Genomic DNA, 16932 nt, shown 5'->3' on the forward strand with positions numbered 1-16932 from the left:
TCTTTCTTTAACTTATTTTCGTGCTTATATCCAATTAAGGTTCAAGCACGCTGTCCTGGGCACATACTTCAGCGGTCTGTTCAGAACAATGGGTTAGTTGTTAGTGGTTAGTGAGAGAGAAGAGGGTGTAGTGGTATTACACCTACCCATTGAGTCGTTAAAACTCGCTCTGGGTGGGAGCCGGTGCCGGGCTGTGAACCCTGTACCTACCAGCCGGTTTCAGAACTGATTTCTGCAGTACTAAAAGGGAGGACCGGCTCCCCCCCCCCCCACCCTCCCCACCCCCCGTAATTATAGTGCTACAGACTAACAGGTTGATTCCTGCATCATTTTTTTGTTGGTGTTGTTTAACGACACCACTAGAGCAGATCGATTAATTAATCATCGGCTATTGGATGTCAACCATTTGGTAATTCCGACTCGTAGTCATCAGAGGAAACCTGCTACATTTTTCCATTAACAGTAAGGGAGCTTTTTTCTGCACTTTTCCACAGACAAGAAAACACATACCACGACCTTTGACCAGTTGTGGTGCACTGGTTGAAATGAATGCCATATTATGTAGTGTTTTGCCTGTCGACTGGGATTTAATGAGAGTTAAGTAAAGAGTCACAATATTTCGATCTCTAGGTAGCGAAGGTTTTTTTATTTTTTATTTTATTATTATTGTTTTTTAAAGTAGAATGACGTTACAGGGGCTATTTTCTTCTCCTAAGGCAGAACATGGTAAACATTGTTTTTTCCTGTTTAATTCCTACATAGGCCAATGCAGAGTCGTACCCTGATCAAAATTCTAGGGGGGGGGGGGGGGGGGCACTACTTTTTATAAACAAATGAAACACTATAGAAATTAAACCCTGAGATGTGTATGCTATTTTCTGGAGTAAAAAAAAAAGAAGAAAAAAGAGTTGAGATTCTCGGGGGGGGGGGGGGGGGGGGGGGGGCAAAAATAACGATCGGCTATTGGGTGTCAGACAAGTACGTACATCAGTATGATGATTTCCATTTAAAATAAAAATTGTATAATTATGTAGTAATGTTTATATGCTCGTCGATGTAAACACAATAGTGGTGAGATATCTGCAACCAGTCTGCGACTGATCTGTCATAGATTCATACAGCTGAAACTTGGCATACACAGTTCAGTGACATACTATATGTGTCTGGTCTCTGACAGTCTGCGGCGTGGAAGTAATTTTATGGGAACCAAACTCTTAGTCTAAGTAGCGATTCTTCTGAGCCAAAAACTGCCAGCGTTATTTTCACGAAGTTTAGATGATTCTATAGCTTAACACAAATCATGCCATCGGTTTTAGTATCCTCAGGCTCGGTTTTAGTATCCTCAGGCTCAGTTTTAGGATCCCCGGGTTCGGTTTTAGTATCCTCGGGGTCGGTTTTAGTATCCTCGGGCTCGGTTTTAGTATCCTCGGGCTCAGTTTTAGCATCCTCGAGCTCGGTTTTAGTATCCTCGGACTTGGTTTTAGCATCCTCGGGCTCAGGATTAGTATCCTCAGGCTCTGCTTTAGTATCCTCGGGCTCAGTTTTAGTATCCTTGGGCTCGGTTTTAGTATCCTCAGGCTCAGTTTTAGTATCCTCAGGCTCGGTTTTAGTATCCTCGGACTTGGTTTTAGCATCCTCGGGCTCAGGATTAGTACCCTCGGATGCTCTTATCGTATCCATGGGCAACCCAGCTTTGTCCCCATTAGCCAGCCTCTCCATTCGACGGCTGGTGTACCACTGGTAAGCTGGGTGCACAAACGACGTGCATATCAACACAAGAAGAAATATGATCACCTGAGAAAGAAAAAAGGAAACCAAAACATCTTGTCGATGTTACAAAAAAATCAACAGCCATTCATGAGATTTTAAACAGACACCCTCAGTGTGAGGTTTAGTTTTTCTGTTATATTTAGAGCCGACGAAGGGTCTGGGTGGCGTCACTTGAGGGTGGACTATCTAGTAGTGTTGGTATATAAAGTGATCTTACTGACAGCACTGTATAACTGTTAAAGGGACAGTCCTGAGTTTACAACCATTGTAAAATGTTTCCGACCAATAGAGGCTTTTCGATGACGTAACATACAAATTAAATACATATTCGTATTTAAATTATCAGTGTCTGTATTTACATTGTGTTTGTTGTTGTCCTAATGCTTGTATTAGCCCAGACTGGAATTTTACCTCCCAGTAATTTTGAAAAAATATATATCACGAATTAAAGTAAAACCTGAGTGCTACAAACATTAGTATACGACCGTAAACGCATTCAATATACAGACGCTGATATTCTAAACAAGAAAATGTATTTAGTAAAAAACAGTAGTCGGCAACAAGGCTCTGTTATTGCAAACATCTTACAATGGATGGAAATTCAGGACTGTCTTTCAATGTGTCTGTTCGTTGCAACTTTAAACGTTAACACATTAAACATGAATTGCTGGGCTGTTTTCACCAAGCTTACTTTGTGTTATTTCACTTTAGGGATATGGGGTTAGTCATCCCCAGGATCTGGCACTTTCTCTACTGTCTAAATATTTACATCCATTAATTCTGAACGACAAAACCGTAATACATGATCAGGGCCGAATACTAGTATCTGCACAATGCAGAGTCGAATAGGCATTTGGCAAAATAGTGGTTGATTTCATGAACCTCTATCTAGTGCCTCGTCTATAGGAGGACAGCCACTTCCGAGAAGAACCTTTTCTGGATATCTTATCCCTCTTGTACCGCTACAAAGTGGACTGCCACTTCCGAGGAGATCCTTTACTGGATATCTTATCCCTCTGGTACCACTACAAAGAGGACTGCCACACTCAGACTAGTTTACTAAATCAAAACTAGCATGGGACAGAGCTCATTAGAATTAAATATTGAAATGTTCTGAAACTGCAATGGTGAAAGCATTTTTGCCAACAAGACATTTCTCTCACCTAGTATGCTTACACATTCACAACAATTAGTTTTTTAAGTTACGATCGGTTTATCGGTAACAAATTCATCCAGCTCATAAAAATATACAGTTATATTATAGATCACTGTCCATGTCAAACTGTATACATGTGTTGAACTTTAGTCTGAATCAGTTTCAGTCAATTTTGTTATTTTTAACATATTTTGTTGTTGCTTAGAACATGAATATATATTATGTAAAGCAGTGATTCGTGGCTCCCAACCTGGGACAATAAATATTTATTTTAAAAAAAATCCAAAAAAATCATCCATCTGAAAATATGCATCTGAAAGTCAGATGCATAGCATAAGGATAATTATAAAAGAGTTTAATTCCTATACTATAATTCACTCTTTTAGCTGTGAAGATAGATAAATGTATTATTTAATTTATCTCTTTTGACTCAAACCCCCCACCCCCCTAAAAAAAAGCCCCTAAAAAAGAACACACCAAACAAGAAAAAAGCAATAATAGTATATGCTTGTATTAGGCCACAAATAATTACAGTGAAACCCCTTTAAACCGGACACCCTTGGGACCAAGATAATTGTCCGGTTTTTAGAGGTATCCAGTTCAGAGAGGTTAAGTTCCTTCCTAGGTTTTAAAAAGGGATTGTAAAACGTCCTGTTTTGAGGGAATTCCGGTTTACAGATGGTCCGGTTTTGAGAGGTTTCACTGTAGTGCTTATTAAGCGGAACCTGCCTGATCAAAGTCTGTTGCCTCTGCCCACTGAAAGAGGGCAAACTGGAGGAAACCAAAGATCCCGCCAGCAACCAGTAGGACTCCGAACATCAAGCCAAAATACTCATTAGGGAACCTGTACAATGAAGAGAATATTAATGTGCAAAGATTTATCCAAAGTAATAAAATTCTGAATCAACCTGGTGTAAGGTAAATAGTATCTAACGGTCACTCGTGTAGTATTCCCTGTAATATGGTTGGAATAGAGGGGGAAAAACCAAACCCCAATATGTTTACTGAAGTCGACTGATCCTTCAAATAAGCTACAACATGTCCACATAAATTTATATAATGAAGACATGTTTTTAATGTTTAAATTCAGAAATAGAAACACATTCCGAATCACTCACATCTCGCTGACAAAGGCAACCGCCATTGCGTAGAGGAAGGATCGGAATATCGTCAGTGTCGTGAAGGTCAAATAAAGGATTTCCTCCACCGGGATGAGGGTGAGGACAGAGAGAACAATGGCTAGAACAACTGCTAACGTCAGAGGGAAGACAGAAGGCATCAGCTGCCGACATTTCTCGGATCGTTTGTCTGAAATAATAATTAAATGACGTATCCATTTTTCTGCTGCAATGTGAAGATTATACCTTGAATTAAATGCACACACACAAAAATACATCCAAACAATTTCATTTACTACTACATGTACATGTATTTATAAATTTATATTATTATAAAATAAACTAAAGGTGACCGGCAGATTAACATGTGACGTAACAGTTTGAATTTAAAAAAATAGGGGCAGCCATTACAACTGGACAGGTGCTGAAGATTTTCAATGTACTTAATATTGTTCAAGTTCTTAGCCAATCATTTGGACTACACGGTCAGTGACTCACACTATCTAGGAGCTGGTCATGGGATACGAACCCAGAACCTGCCACTTTTGACCACTGTGCCGTCGATGCCAGTTCCTGTAATGACTCCCAACAAGCTGCTTCTGTGTTCAGCGGTTCAGGCTGCAATATAATGCTAACACTTAGTCGTGGGCCAAGATTTTTAAACTTACTTTTGAATATTCGTTTCTGCCAGTCGTATACGATGCCAGCAAGTGGTGATGTTATGATACCGCCCAGTATGAAGTAAAGTGAGATGTTGGTATAGAAACTCACTGAAATAATACAAAAATAAAACTATATTAATAAACATATTGAAGCTATTTATATATCTACAGCTCTCTCTCTCTCTCTCTCTCTCTCTCTCTCTCTCTCTCTCTCTCTCTCTCTCTCTCTCTCTCTCTCTCTCTCTCTCTCTCTCTCTCTCTCTCTCTGTGTGTGTGTGTGTGTGTGTGTAAAGGAGGAATACAGGAATGAAGACTCATGGGAGAAAACCTCGTCTTTCCAAACATGTCATGTCGCCTTTAAGGTTTGAGGTGACAAAGAGAGGATGCTACAAAGCTTCAGTACCTTGGTTCTTATCTCCATCGAGGATGTTGTTAATCCACGGGTTGAGAGAGCTGAAGTAGTAGTAGAAGCGCAGCTGTAGAATGCACAGCCAGAAGACGTGTAGCAGATAAGCAGAGGACAACATACAACTCTTTAGCGTACGTTTGCCAGAATCTTTCTCATTGCTTGTATTCTCTAAATTAAAATAATAATAATAATAATAATAATAATAATAAAACAAAATAATAATAATACAAAAAATAAAATAATAATAATAATAATAAACAACTGAAATGAATGTACATGTTCATTTGAACATAAGTGACTCGTAACACATCTCTAAATTTAAAAGTAGACAAGTGAAATCAGGGCCATAGACGGGGTGTGTGTGCAAGGGGGACAGTTGCCCACCCCCAGAAAAAAATCCGGAAAACATTATAGAAACTTAAAGAAAATTCTCTTCTTAACCGTTTAAGGAGTTTTAGACTATTAACTACTCAGTTGCCCTCCCGCACCCCCACCCCCAACAAAAAAAAATCCTAGCTACGGCCTTGGAAATGAAAGTATATTGTAAAACGTGACTTCTGACATTTCTAAAAATTAATGGAAAATTGAACTCAAGTGATCATTGACATATGAATGAAATCAGACATATTCCCACTCCTATCGGAAGATCACCATTGGTTGATTTGCCACGGGCCAACATGATTTTGTGTCTAGATGACTTTTTGTTAGGAACAGTCATGCCAAATGCATTACAAGTTGTCAAACCACTATGAACTATGTTACCAGAATTTAGATTAATTGAATCCTAAGATAAAGAAAATCCCAACACATTGTTTGCTCCCAGCATGGAAAAGACACACGTTTCCTGATATCATAGAGACAGTACCAGGGATTCTCAAGAAGGAAACCCAGACAGAAATAGAAAGAAGAAGCCTTGTCCTAGAGTTTATGCACCAGGCCTACTCCCAAGACCAGTGGACACATTCTTATACTGATGGATCAGCAGAAGAAGCAACCAGAAATGGCGGTGGGGGGATTCAAATCGAACTTAAAGATGGGGAAAGGATTCGGATGTCCATTGCAACAGGAAAATACTCCTCAATTATAACACAGAATCAGAAGGCCTGAGGATTGCTGCAACAATATGGAGCTCACACACAGGAAAGTTGTCATCTTCACAGATGCTCTCTCTGTACTCCAAGCTCTCAAAGACCCCAAAAACAAAGACCTGAATGAACGTGCTTCTACACTTTCTGCACTGAGCTGCACCACTGAACAAACAACAATACAATGGATACCATCACACTGCAACATTCCCGGAAATGAGGAAGCAGACAAGTTGCCAAAAGGATGGAAAATGGTCCAAGATGAGCTACAAATAACCAATTAGGAGATGGAAGCCATTGAAAAGCGCACGTACAGGAGACGACGGTTCCTTCAACACACAGATCATAACAGCAGAGACATTTACTACCAACTTTCAAGAGAAGACCAGGTGATAATGATGCGACTGAGAACAGGCCACTGTATACTCAACTACCACATGTATACCAAATTCTGAGTGAGAAACAGTGGAACCTGCCAATATGGTACAGCATCCATGACCGTGGAACATTTGCTACAACATTGTCCCACCTACCAGAACCAGAGAAAAGTAGTCTGGCCTTCAGATGAACCCCTGAAAGAGAAACTCTTTGGCCCCTTGGAGAACCTACAGAATATAGCAGCTTTTGTTCGAGCCACTGAGATCCCTGTCTGACAACATTGGCTTTGATTAATTTTTTTAATATCCTAATAAAGAATTCCCAGAAAACCATAACTACAGTGGACTCTGTCTAAACCGGATTCTGTGTAATCCAGATATCTGCGTAGACCGGTCCATTTCTAAAGCCCCGTCCAGCTACCGTTTGTCGCTTAGGTGTAAATCTCTGCCTAATCCGTATTCTGTCTACTCCGGACTCTGGATCAAAAATCAAGAACGAAAGAACCGTTCAAGCATTAATTACCTCTGTCTACACCGGATTGGGATTTGACTGAACGACGGGCTGCTTAATTAGTTGAACAATAATAGTCAATTGTCAAGTAATTAGAACGCCGTCGCAAGATCAAATACAAAATGCAATTGCACTCGTGTGGAGTTTACTCTCATTGCGGTAGGCCGTTAGATCTGGATTTTGTATTCAAATAATTTCGTAGTACGAATAAATAATGTTTAAGGAAATAAAATCAAATTTAACCTAGTACAAATATTAGAACGACCAGAAACACGTTTAATATGCAGCCACTAATACTTAAATATATTTGATATGTAATTAAAATCGTTAAAAAGTCTTTGTTAGTCGATAACATCTAAAAAATTGCAGCAAACTCAGGAATGTCTCTTTAAGTATATTTTTTTATGTCTGTGAAATAATTAGTCCATGAGCCAGAGGGGTCGATTGGTACCATCTGGGGGGACGAATGCTCATAGTGATTTTTGTCACGGTCTACATCCCTAGGGGTGGAAAACGTACGATAGCTTTGCAGAACTCACAGCTTTCTGTATGTATTTACCCGTTTTGTGACCTTAACCCCATTTCCACGACAGTTATATTTTTACAGAATTGCTAAAGGGTGCCTATATTAAAAACATTGTAAAATATTTGTCATGGCATTTAAGAATACAAAATATGGAGGATTGGGAGATAATGGATTGGAGAATTGAGATATATTGAAATCCTTCGAGGATTAGGGTCTCATATAACACTTTGTTTGTAACATTACAAAATACAATTCACACATTTTTATTTTTCAGTAGAAATTTAACATAAAGTTTAGGCTCAGCACCTCACATATTCTCTTTAAACGTTCTAATTACAACAGAAGCTCATTTGGACAACCAGTTATTATTTACATCCTATAAACAAAGTTTTGTTGCAGGATTTGCTGTGTAATTACACATTTTATAACCCTATCCCTATTACCGCAACAGTTATATTTTTACAGAATTGCTAAAGGGTGACCATATTAAAAGCATTGTAAAATATTTCTCAGGGCATTTAGGAAAACATAACTTGGCAGATAATGGATAGGAGAATTCAGATATATTACCAATATTGAAATCCTTTAAGGATTAGGGTCTCATATACCACTTTTTCTGTAACGTTACAAAATACAACAATTCACACAGTACAACCCTACCCCTATTTCCTCAACAGCAATATTTCAATGGAATTATGAACAGTGACTAAATAAAACACATTATAAAATATTTATTAGGATGGTCAGGCAAAAATAAGAGAAGAGCAAGTTAGTGGAATATGAATTTCAGAAATACAAGCAATCGTGTCATCCCTAGGGGGTTAGGGTCTCAAGTAACACTTTAATTTTTACATTACATAGTGCAATTTCCACCATTTCTCAACAGTAATTTAACTTGAAGTTTAGGTTGACATCCTCAAATGTTTTGTTTCAGGGATTTTATTGCACACAGATCTATACTAGGCTGCTAAATACTACTTAGTTCCTGGATGTAAAGTGAATTTGACGTTATATGTTGGCGAGATGCCATTAAAATGATCTCTCATTAGACTGAAAACGATTAAAAGTCTATGTTATTAATTTAAACCCCATATTGATCATGTATTTATTGTTATCTTTGTAATACAACGATGACTACAAAGGTATTATTGTTTAAAAGTGTATCTTAACATATCATAACATGGCCACACACAAATAGGCATACTGTTGAATCCACAACTTAAAAGATCAAAACAACACATTTTTATTATAATCAAGTTTACCTATTTGTTAATTGCATTAATACATTGGTAAGTGATTCAGCTGTACACGTTTCCTAAAATTTAATATTAATGCATTACTACCTTCATAATTATGTTGAACTAATCCAGACATTAAAAATAACATGACAGGGTGTGTCGTACTCCTTGCTGAAGACAAATGATAGAGCTTTATGTCTCCTGAAACTAGAGGCTACCACGAGTTAGCACTGCAATATGTTTCAACCACCATTTAGCCTAATACAGACGAATCTATCTTGGGACAATATTGATAGACTGGAGGTGGCTCTCACTGGTGGAGCAAATGTTTGAAATGTTATGTTTCTGGTGTATGTGTTGGACCAGAGTCACTGGTAATGGATCGTACTAATGGTATAACAAAACCCCAAACATTTAGCTGAAGTTGCTTGAAAACAAATAACCTCATTTGGAGGCTAGCACGGCAGACAAACACAGATAAATGGAAAAGCCAAAGTCGGACTGAATTCGGTATGAGTACCAGAGATTTCAATATGAACCATCTCAAAGATGCCTGCCTACTATTAATACACCTTGTTCCGAGCAGACGATTGTATTTCAAATTGTGAACCAGAACCAAAGCATCTCAGTATAAAATTACCTTTACAAATCATTGCCGTACTGATGAATCAAACAGTTTGCAAAGGCATAAAGACGGCTATGCCATTATTATCTTAAGAATCTTCTTAATGCATCATATGATGGTGCTTTCAAGGCTTGTACATAGGTATATCGGTATATGATTGCTGTAGACGTAGTTAGTTAAGTCCTTGAAGTAAAGATGTACAACCATGTACAGGAATATCATGAAGCTCTAAAAGTATTATGAGACTAGCTTGGTCAGTTTATTATTTGGGCAAAAAGCCAACCAAAGAAAAAATGGTTAAAGACTTGTACCAAATGAAATTTGACTGTTCTAGCAGCTTGCCAATTTTTAGCAGAGTTAAACAATCTCTAGAAAGATGTATTAAAATGTTTGTCACACAGAAATGAAGAGTTTTCAGTGGTTTTGATGTCTCACAGTTACATAGATGCATTGCGTAGCCTTCTACGAGCATCACATGTGGGAATTGCACTTTAGGTTAGTGATTCCACGGTGCTCTGCTTTGACAAGCTGTATTATGGCACATACACGCCGACTTATTAAGCACAAAAACAATCTTCCAATTGAGCACCTAGATATGTTTGAAGCCTTTCATATTGGCAGCATTTTTTATCAGATGTATGACAACAATATTTGTGGATGCATTCCTAAAACCCACTAAGTTTAAGTGAACAAAGATGCCCGGACTCTAGAGGTCACAACAGGATTATGGTTAAATTCTAATGCTAAAAAGATACCGCAAAACATCAATGTGTTATCATAAAGAGTTTCCAAAGCCTAACGTTTCAAGGGATTATGAGTATATTCCATAGTACTGTTAGTAAGCCTCATTCAATGTTGATTAATTGCATTTGTTGAGAACATCTGTACTGCATAGGTAGTTTCAGTGGATACTTACTGCCTTTGACTTGATGAAGAACAATGTTATGCAGCCTAGCCTAGAACACGAAAAGCTGACACATTAGCCATTTGTGTCTAAACATTAATTGAAAACCAATCACTGTTTGCGTGCATCACTGAGCTGGCACAAGATATACTTTCAAGATATCCTTTAACTTTCATTGGTACCTCTATAATGGGCTTCGTTGCAGATGAATTTGAAATGAAATGGGATTGACTTGGTCCAGGTAGCAAACAGTGATTATGCTAAGTGTTTAGAGGTGGTAAAATCAATGTTGCATAAAGCATTATGAGGTGGAAGCCACACAAAACATGTTAATATTGTGGTTGGTATATATCATGGGACTTTTACTAAGAGCAACATATTTTGTTAAGAACCTTTTGGAATCAGGTTACCAATATCACCAATTTAAATATTTTCTTAGTCAAAGAACGAAGGAAATCAGTATACACAAATACACTCCAAGGGGAAGTGTTTTGATAACACATAATAAAACAATATCCAAGGTTGTATCACATCCGGTGTTTTCAGATTGACTGATGCTTGCGATTGCATGCAGCTCATGCTGCAATTGAGGGATACAAACAAGTTGCCTTTAGCTCAGAAGAGAGGAACTATATTTTGTGCTTGGCATTCCAAGAGATCCCTGGAGTTCCATTGCTCTCACAAATGTGGTCCTGAACCTGGTGCAAGTATCGTTGAATCTGTATTGACTATCAAAATGTTTATAGAGTTGTATACACTGGGGGGTTACACTGCCAGTGTACCTAGGAATCAGAACTCTGTGTCTAATTTGAAGCCTTTCCGAAACATTACAAAATGTACCAATAAACGTTCACTTCGCCTATTTGTATCACACTTCTTCCCTTTCTTCTTGAAAGGGAGAAATTCACTTCTACTTTTTCAGTTCTAGATATGTTTCTCTTCTGTGCAAATAAGGGGCAGAATCGAAAGTGTAACTATGCAAGGATTGTTCCATAAAACATACACAACATGCAATCAACCAAAATACTCCAAGCGTAACTATGTAGGGATTGTTTGATAAAACATAGTATTTACACAGCATTCAATCAACCAGATCGTAATGTAGAGTATGACCCAGTAACACCAAGTACCGTTGATACAGGCTGGAAAATAGAAACACAAGAAGACTACTGTAGTATACAGCATCTATATAGACTGGTATAATGTTCACACTTGAAGATTTTGACAACCAGGTTGAAGACAGTGATGGAAATTTCATATCTGCAAAATATGCATCCATCTTTATCATGGTATTTTTAATCTATCAAGACAATGTATGCATTTCCAACTGATTTATTGTTTCGACTTAGCCGTGTACAGCAATATGATTTTAAACAATAATATTTATTATCACCTGCATAAAACAATAAATATGTGATGAAAGTACATTTTAAGTTGACAGGAACATTTAAAGGGACATTCCTGAGTTTGCTGCATTGTAAGATGTTTCCGACTAATAAAATATTTCTACGATTAAACTTAGAAATTAAATATATTTTCTTGTTTAGAATATCAGTTTTTGTATATTTAATGTGTTTCTGGTCATCTCAATATTTGTAAGAAGCCCAAACTAGATTTCGTCTTCAAATAATTTTGTAAGTACGAAAAAATCATTTTTAGGAATTAAAATGAAATTTAACCTAGTACAAAGATTAGAACGATCAGAAAAAGGTTTAATATACAGCCACTAATAATTTATGCAGAAAAATATATTTGATATATAATTACAATCGTTAAAAGTCTCTGTTAGTCGATAACGTCTTAAAAAGTGCAGCAAACTCGGGAATGTCCCTTTAATGGGTTTATATTAGAAAATAATAAAATTTGTATTAACAAATACTTTTTTTAAAAGCCATGCCCATGTTAATAACTTCATCAGCAAATAGCTCAACAAATGATTTATATATGGAAGATCTAAATAATTTGTGTGAGTTCAACAAACATTCAGGTACATTAAAGCCCTGCAAAAGTGTAAACCTAAACTTCAACTGGAATTACAGTTGTAAAATGGCGAAAATTGCAATTCCTAATAATCAAACAAAAAGTGTTATGTGAGACCTTAACCTTCAAATGATGTCACTATTGCTTCTATTTCTCAGATTTATATCCAATCAACTTTGTATACCTTTAGGTTTGCCATGTACATCTTAATAAATATTGCATGATGTTTTTATTTAGTTATCCTGTTAACAATTCCTTTGAAATAATGCTTTTGAGGAAAGGGGGTAGGGTTACCAAAATGGTTGTTACACAAAAGCACTTCCAAAAACACTTTATATATATGATGTAAATATTAACTAGATGTCAAAACAAGCTTCTTCTGCAATAAGATCCTTCAAAAAGAATATTTGAAGTGCTGAGTCTAAACTTTATGTTAAATTTCTACTCAAAAATAAAGCTGTGTATTATATTTTGTAACATTACAGATAAAAGTGTTATATGAGACCCTAATCCTCAAAGGATTTCAGTACTGGTAACATATCTGAATTCACCAATCCATTACCTCCCAATTCTCCAAGTGTTGCATTCCTAAATGCCCTGACAAATATTTTACAAATGTTTTAAATTAGTCACGTTTAAACAATTCTATAAAAATATAACCGTCGTGGAAATGGGGGGTAGGGTCACAAAACGGATGGATACACATAGAAAGCTGTGAGTCCTGCAATGCTATCATTCATTTTCCATTCCTAGGGATGTAGTCCTTGACAAAAATCACTATGAGCGTGGTACCAATTGGCCAAATTTTGGGTCCTGGCTCATGAACTAAATCGATTGCAAGTCTGGCTTGTATGACTGTCATTGCTGATCGCGAGTTGTCGATCATTCAAGAGCCATAACTCTGGATGAACTCTGTCTAAACCGGTCCTCTATGTAAACTGGACTATTTCGATGGTACCAAGTGAGTCCGGTTTAGACAGAGTCCACTGTATATGTAATTCGTTGGACGTACAACTTAAAGTTGTCGTTATAGAATAGTACTGTCACAGTGCTAAACTTCAACTCTATAACAATACGGATTATATCTTTATTTTTACAAGAGCATTGATTCAAATTAGTTAATTTTTAATTTGACATCTGCCATGATATCCACTTAGTTAGTGACTTGCCAATCAAACCGATTAGTTTCAAGTGCCAATTAAATATGTAACGAGCAATCTGATTCAATGCAGTTTCATTGTTTCCACGGGTATTGAAGGCGTCTTAACGAGTACACCATGACAACTTTATATTATTACCTAGACAACGTGTTTAGCATAGACTTGGGGAGAACAGATTCTGTTCATACGCCTTGAAGTTCTCTGACAAAACACACACTCAACTGAAAGATCCGAGAAACAGTTTTGTGTCATAGTCATAAATTATTATTACATGTTGGAGTTGAAAATCAGAACCTACAAACCAACTTGTGACTTCTATTATTCATTTAATATTCCGATAAAAGAACACAAGGAAAACCTACACTGTGAAACAAGGAACATTTACTCTGTGCTAATATGTATACACAACCAATGCTGACCATCTGGGAAAGGGCTTGATCCAGCATCAGATGTGTGCTGGGCCTGTGCTTATGAAACTCGAGAGTCTCACCAATGTACCGTTAAACCTCGCTCTGTGTGGAAGCCTAAACTAGCATGCGAACCCAGTACCTACCAGCTTAAAGTCCAGTGGCTTAACAACTACTCCACCGTGGCTATACGTTACCTGCTTCTTTACTAATGGCATTTTCTTCTTTATCCTCTCCTAATTCAGGATCCGTTTTGTTCTTCTCCATATCGAACACTTCGACTGTCCCGTTTTGGCCGTCTTGGTTAACAATGAGCTCGACCTCTGCGTCGTTCTGAATTACATTCTTGAAGATGAAATCCTTTGGCAGGAAGAGGAAAGTGTTCACTAGAACCATACTGTGCAGTCCAACCAGCACCAAGTAGGAGTTCTGTCTAGAGAAACCATTTTCATAGGCAAGCTTAAAAAGAAAAACCGTTAAAAAGCCAGAATTAACATCAGTATGAATAATTAATCTCATACACAATCCTACAATGTGCAAATAGTAGGGTTTATGTTTTCAAATTAGAATCTACTGTTAAATCAGTGGTGAGGTATTGCTACAAATTCGACTACTGATAAAACTTGAATGTACAAATCGACAGCTGAAAACCAGAACTGGTTATTAAATGTTCAGTTGTTTAAAAAGGTTCTAGTCCACTATTTTGCTGCTTTCTTAAAACTTTTTTTTTTTTTTTTTATAAATGTAGTTCATTCTGAGGCACATACAGGGATAATGAAATCTGTATAATTTGAATAAGGAAGGAAATGTTTCATTTAGTGACGCACTCAACATATTTTATTTACGGTTATATGGCGTCAGACATATAGTTGAGGACCACACAGATATTAAGAGAGGAAACCTGCCGTCGCCACTTTTTGGGCTACTCTTTTCGATTAGCAGCAAGGGATCTATTGTATGCACCATCCCAAAGACAGGGTGGTAAATACCACGGCCTTTGATATACCAGTCGTGGTGCACTGGCTGGAACGAGAAATAGCGCAATTGGGCCACCGACGGGGATCGATCTCACACTGACCGCACATCGAGCGAGCGCTGTACCACTTGGCTACGTCCCGCCCCAATTTGAATAAATAAATAACACTGCTTTCTTATCTGATTTGTTCAGGGTTTTAAAAAAAACCCCAAAAAAACAACACTATTAATACTTTTTTATTCTGAAAACCAAGACTTTGAACATAAGTTTTGGATGTTATTCAGCCTCGTGATGATAGCATGAGATGTAGAGTAACCCCACTGAAGACAACGTTGTCAACAACCTTGACACCGGCCTCGGTCGGCCATCGGATATAAGGGTGGAAGGTACAGGGTTCGCAGCCCGGTACGGGCTCCCACCTAGAGCGAGTTTTAACACGACTCAATGGGTAGGTATAAGACATGTACACCTTCTTCTCTATCACTAAACCACTAACAACTACGTGTTCAACGACGGAAGTAAACATGCAATATCACAGTATATTAAAAATGTGGAAGTGAAAAAATCCGGACTGGGCTATGTTCAGATGTTTCACAATTTTATTTTTATTTTTGGCCCGTTAGCCAATCACAAACCGGTTTGAACTAGTATTCTGACGGCAATAAATATTGTTTCATTCAAACTTAAGTTACTGAGTACTAGTAGCTTGTGCCTTCAAATTTCGTTTCGTTTGTTTTCGGTTTTTGTTTTTATAACAATTATAAGGATTAAGAAAAACTGCACGCGTAAGCACCTTCTGTAAACTTATTAACTTGTAAACAATAAAGTCTTGATTGGTTAAAGCAGGAAAACTATTGTTTTATGTGTATATCACTCGTGTGTACATGTAGGATTAGTTCTACAGATTAGCGTAACAACCGGCAAAACTAAGTTCCGTTTTTGAAACAAAATTATTAATATCTGTACTTCGTTTTTTTATTGATGGTGGTTGGGGGATTCGCGAAAATAAATGTTCGCGAATTGACCCATTTTCATTAAATTTGATCCCGCGAAATAAAGTATTCTACAGTAATATAACCCACTGTCCTGAACAGATAGTACTGATAGCTGAGGTGTGTGACCGGGACGGCGTGCTTGAACCGTAATTGGATATAAGCACAATATAAGTTGAAATGAATGAAATAACCTTGACAATAAGTTGAATGACAGCTGAACAGTCGAAGGCGCCACATAACAATCCAACCACCGTAGAACTACCAGTCGTGAACAGGATGGAAATCTGAAAGAAATGTTTTAGCCCAATTCAATTTCCACTTAGCCAAACAGAAATATGGCGATACATTTATAAAGGACGCAATTACCTGAATACATGTTACAAACTCTGACACAACACATTACATTATATAGATACAACAGAGGGTCTTCAGAAACATGCTACAGATATGTATTTATACGCAGAAAAAAGATTATAACCAGTTGATGATTTAGATATGTTTGTTTTTTTACTGTGAACACCACAACTGAGAACTCCGTGATATTTGCTGGGTTTGATTCCATATTCGTTGTTAACAGGATAAAGCCGACGACTCTATGTCATTGGGATGTCATATTTATTTGTATCTAACAAACAGAGTGAGGAATACATATTCTTAACTTATGATACACAAGCGTTCTATAATCATATTGAATAAGTAAGATCACGGGCTTCTTTAGTTGTAATTTTATTTTCATATACTGCATTTAAGCCCTGCAATTAAGAAAATGTTTATGGCGAAACCCCCCCCCCCCCTCCCCCCCACACACACACACCTAAATCGAATATCGTACATGGCAAAACGTGCGGTGAAGAATTACAAACTCCAATGCAATCTCTACGTCAATCTCTACGGCCTTGCCGATTACCGTGATCAATTGCAGGGTTGAAATTAACGGACTAATAGTAATAATAAGAGTATATTATAGGACGGAGGCCGGCACCTGTGCCCATGACAGGCGTGCTCTAAAACAGCTTGCTCTGATTGTGCACGT

At 37.5% G+C, this 16932-nt stretch overlaps 1 protein-coding gene across 4 annotated transcripts in view; it reads right to left on the minus strand.

The window, feature by feature from the left end:
- Positions 1 to 1026: 1026 nt before the first annotated feature.
- LOC121391879 (solute carrier family 43 member 3-like) overlaps positions 1027 to 16932 on the minus strand; it is a 36656-nt gene continuing 20750 nt past the window's right edge. For all 4 annotated transcript variants that reach the window (XM_041523353.1, XM_041523352.1, XM_041523355.1 and 1 more), the window contains exons 5-11: positions 16091 to 16183; positions 14126 to 14387; positions 5110 to 5283; positions 4713 to 4814; positions 4045 to 4234; positions 3656 to 3770; positions 1027 to 1794 (exon numbers count right to left, since the gene is read on the minus strand). In XM_041523353.1, coding sequence (XP_041379287.1) covers positions 1282 to 1794; positions 3656 to 3770; positions 4045 to 4234; positions 4713 to 4814; positions 5110 to 5283; positions 14126 to 14387; positions 16091 to 16183 — 1449 coding nt within the window. In that variant the 3' untranslated portion in view covers positions 1027 to 1281. The remainder of the gene's footprint in view (positions 1795 to 3655; positions 3771 to 4044; positions 4235 to 4712; positions 4815 to 5109; positions 5284 to 14125; positions 14388 to 16090; positions 16184 to 16932) is intronic.

The sequence above is a fragment of the Gigantopelta aegis genome, unplaced genomic scaffold (assembly GCF_016097555.1).
Source record: "Gigantopelta aegis isolate Gae_Host unplaced genomic scaffold, Gae_host_genome ctg3052_pilon_pilon:::debris, whole genome shotgun sequence".
NCBI classification, from domain to species: Eukaryota; Metazoa; Mollusca; class Gastropoda; order Neomphalida; family Peltospiridae; genus Gigantopelta; species Gigantopelta aegis.